The sequence below is a fragment of the Montipora foliosa genome, chromosome 7, assembly GCF_036669935.1.
Source record: "Montipora foliosa isolate CH-2021 chromosome 7, ASM3666993v2, whole genome shotgun sequence".
NCBI classification, from domain to species: Eukaryota; Metazoa; Cnidaria; class Anthozoa; order Scleractinia; family Acroporidae; genus Montipora; species Montipora foliosa.
Window position 1 is genome coordinate 36,571,232 of NC_090875.1, and position 2,500 is coordinate 36,573,731.

The 2,500-nt window shown below is 42.2% G+C and overlaps 1 protein-coding gene across 1 annotated transcript in view; it reads left to right on the forward strand.

The window, feature by feature from the left end:
* Nucleotides 1-461, forward strand: part of LOC138009452 (nardilysin-like) — an 82,457-nt gene extending 81,996 nt beyond the window's left edge. The window contains exon 42 of the mRNA XM_068856473.1: nucleotides 148-461. Coding sequence (XP_068712574.1) covers nucleotides 148-345 — 198 coding nt within the window. The 3' untranslated portion in view covers nucleotides 346-461. The remainder of the gene's footprint in view (nucleotides 1-147) is intronic.
* The last annotated feature ends 2,039 nt before the right edge of the window (nucleotides 462-2,500 follow it).

A 2,500-nucleotide genomic window follows, 5' to 3' on the forward strand; every position in this document is an offset into this window, starting at 1 on the left:
GGGCTCAAATACGCCTTTGGCAATAATTGGTTTGTTTCTTAAAGCTAACTTATTGTTGGTTGTCGAAACCCAATGGCCTATGATTGAAGAGGTGGACAAGTTTATCGAGTGTCTTTTCTTTTTGTGGCAATATCCATTTTTCCGCAGGTGATAGGATCAGGACAGTGCGAGACTCACGCATGCGTAGATGTTGGTGTGGATGATGACAGTGGCCTGGGCAGTGACAGTGATTGGCAGATTCGTCCATTTGTGCTCCAAACAACTGGAAATAAAATGCATTGCATTCATAACATTTCTGAGTTTAAAAGGACCAGACCAATATTCCCTGTTGTTAAAATTAAGTGATCTAAGACAAGCAACGACAAGGCCGTCATGATAAAGCAGTTTCCCTTTCCTTGACATGCCTTTGTAAATTTTAACGGAATTAAATGTCGAATAAAATACATTATTCAATGAAACAATTATTTTATTGTCACTACTAAAGCACAGCGAACATACAATACATAAGAAATATTTTGACACACTCAACATCTGGCCCATTTCTTTAACAATTACAATTTGCACCATCATGCAATTACAATAGTTTTCACTGTCACGTAACAAAAAAATAAAATCGAAACCGTTCAATTAAATAAGCCAAAAACTTGTATTTTTTAGGAGACACATCATAAATCACTTCACTATGGAGGCGGAATTGGGACAAAAATGTAATTGAACCAAGTTTCTGCCATTGGACCATTAATGCCATGCCACTGTATCATACAGCATTCTATCGAAAAATATACTTCATGTCATTGGATCGGACTTCATTTTTATTGGATCACACGTCATTTTATCGGATTTTATTAAAAACTGAAGTACCGATTTCAGATTTCCAGCATTTTCATTGGTTCGCCGGACACAGGCTATCAGTTCATATACCAGCTCTGCCTAATATGGTCAAGGAACGCATCAGCAATAAAGCGAGCTGAAAACATTTTTGCAGCCCTGAGAAAAGACGGCCAACAAAAGCCGTTTTGGACAGGAATTGACCAAGGCAGAAATCGATGCTTTAGTCGACAATGTTGTTGATCCTAGAGTTTTAATAAAACAATTATTCTACTCGGGCTTGCTGGTTATAAAATGGTCATAACCAACTCGGCGCTACGTGCTTCGTTGGTTATCTATCACTTCATATCCATCGCGCCCTCGTAGAAGATTGTTTTGTTTTGTTTTGGTCTTTTTTTTTTTTTTTTCATCGCAACCAAAGTCTATAACAAGATCCTACTCAATAGAATCCGCAGTCACATAGATCCTATACTGAGGAAGAATCCGGCTGGCTTCCGAAAGGGCCGCAGCTGTGCCCAGCAGACGCACATCCTCAGGAGGATTATGGACGGATTCCAAAGCAAACAACTTCCACTATGCGTGACGTTTATAGACTTCAAAAAGGCCTTTGATTTCTATTTATAGAAAAGTAATGTTTGCTGCACTGCGACATTATGGTATCCCAGAGAAAGTAGTCAACGCCATCAGTGTTCTCAATAAGAACTCGAAACGTGTTGTCTCTTTTGATGGCAACATCTCAGAAAGCTTCGACGTGACCATTGGGAGTCCTGCAAGGCGATGTCCTTGCACCATTCCTGTTCATAATCCTCATTGACTAACTTCTGAGGAGGACCACAGCTACTACAGACTCGGGGATCGAGACTCACCAAAAGGCATCCCGTAGGCTACCAGCAAAAACGATCAACGACCTGGACTTTCCTGATGATATCGCTTTACTGGAATCCACTAAAGCAAGGGCTCAGGATCACTTTTTAAAAACTGCAGCGGCTGCTGAAAAGCTTTGTCTGATCATAATTGTGCCCAAAACGGAATACATTTGCATCAACGCCAACGCAGTCTCAGCCTCTGAAGGTATATGGCGAAAGCATCAAACAGGTTCAGGACTTTCAAATACCTGGGTTCCATGATGGCGTCAAGTAGCAATGACCTCAAACGTCGAAAAGCTCTAATATGGACCGCGTTCTGGAAACTAGAGCATCTCTGACATAGTACGGGAATGCCTGTTTCAACCAAGCTCAAACTCTTCAAGGCTTCGTGTGTGACCATCCTCCTTCCTTTATGGGTGCGAGTCCTGGGTGATTTCCAAGGATATGGAAAGCAAGATCAATTCATTTGCCACGTCGTGCTACCGTATCTTGCTTGGAATTAAAAGGCTTCATCGAGATTCTAATGACCGTGTTTATGAAATGACAACGACAAGGCCTCTGATCGAGCAAGTTCGAACAAGGCAGCTCAAGTTCCTAGGTCATATACTCCGCAAGTCTGAGGATGAGCCAGCCAATCTATGTGCTCTATACTTGCCAACCCATGACAGACGCAGGCCGGGACGACAAAGTACATCCTATCTTCAGTACATCCAAAGCCTCCTTGGAGATAATGATGGACAGTTGACGTCCAAGCAAATAGCCGACCTCGCCAACGACAGGAAGGGGTAGAGGAAGCTTACAGTCGC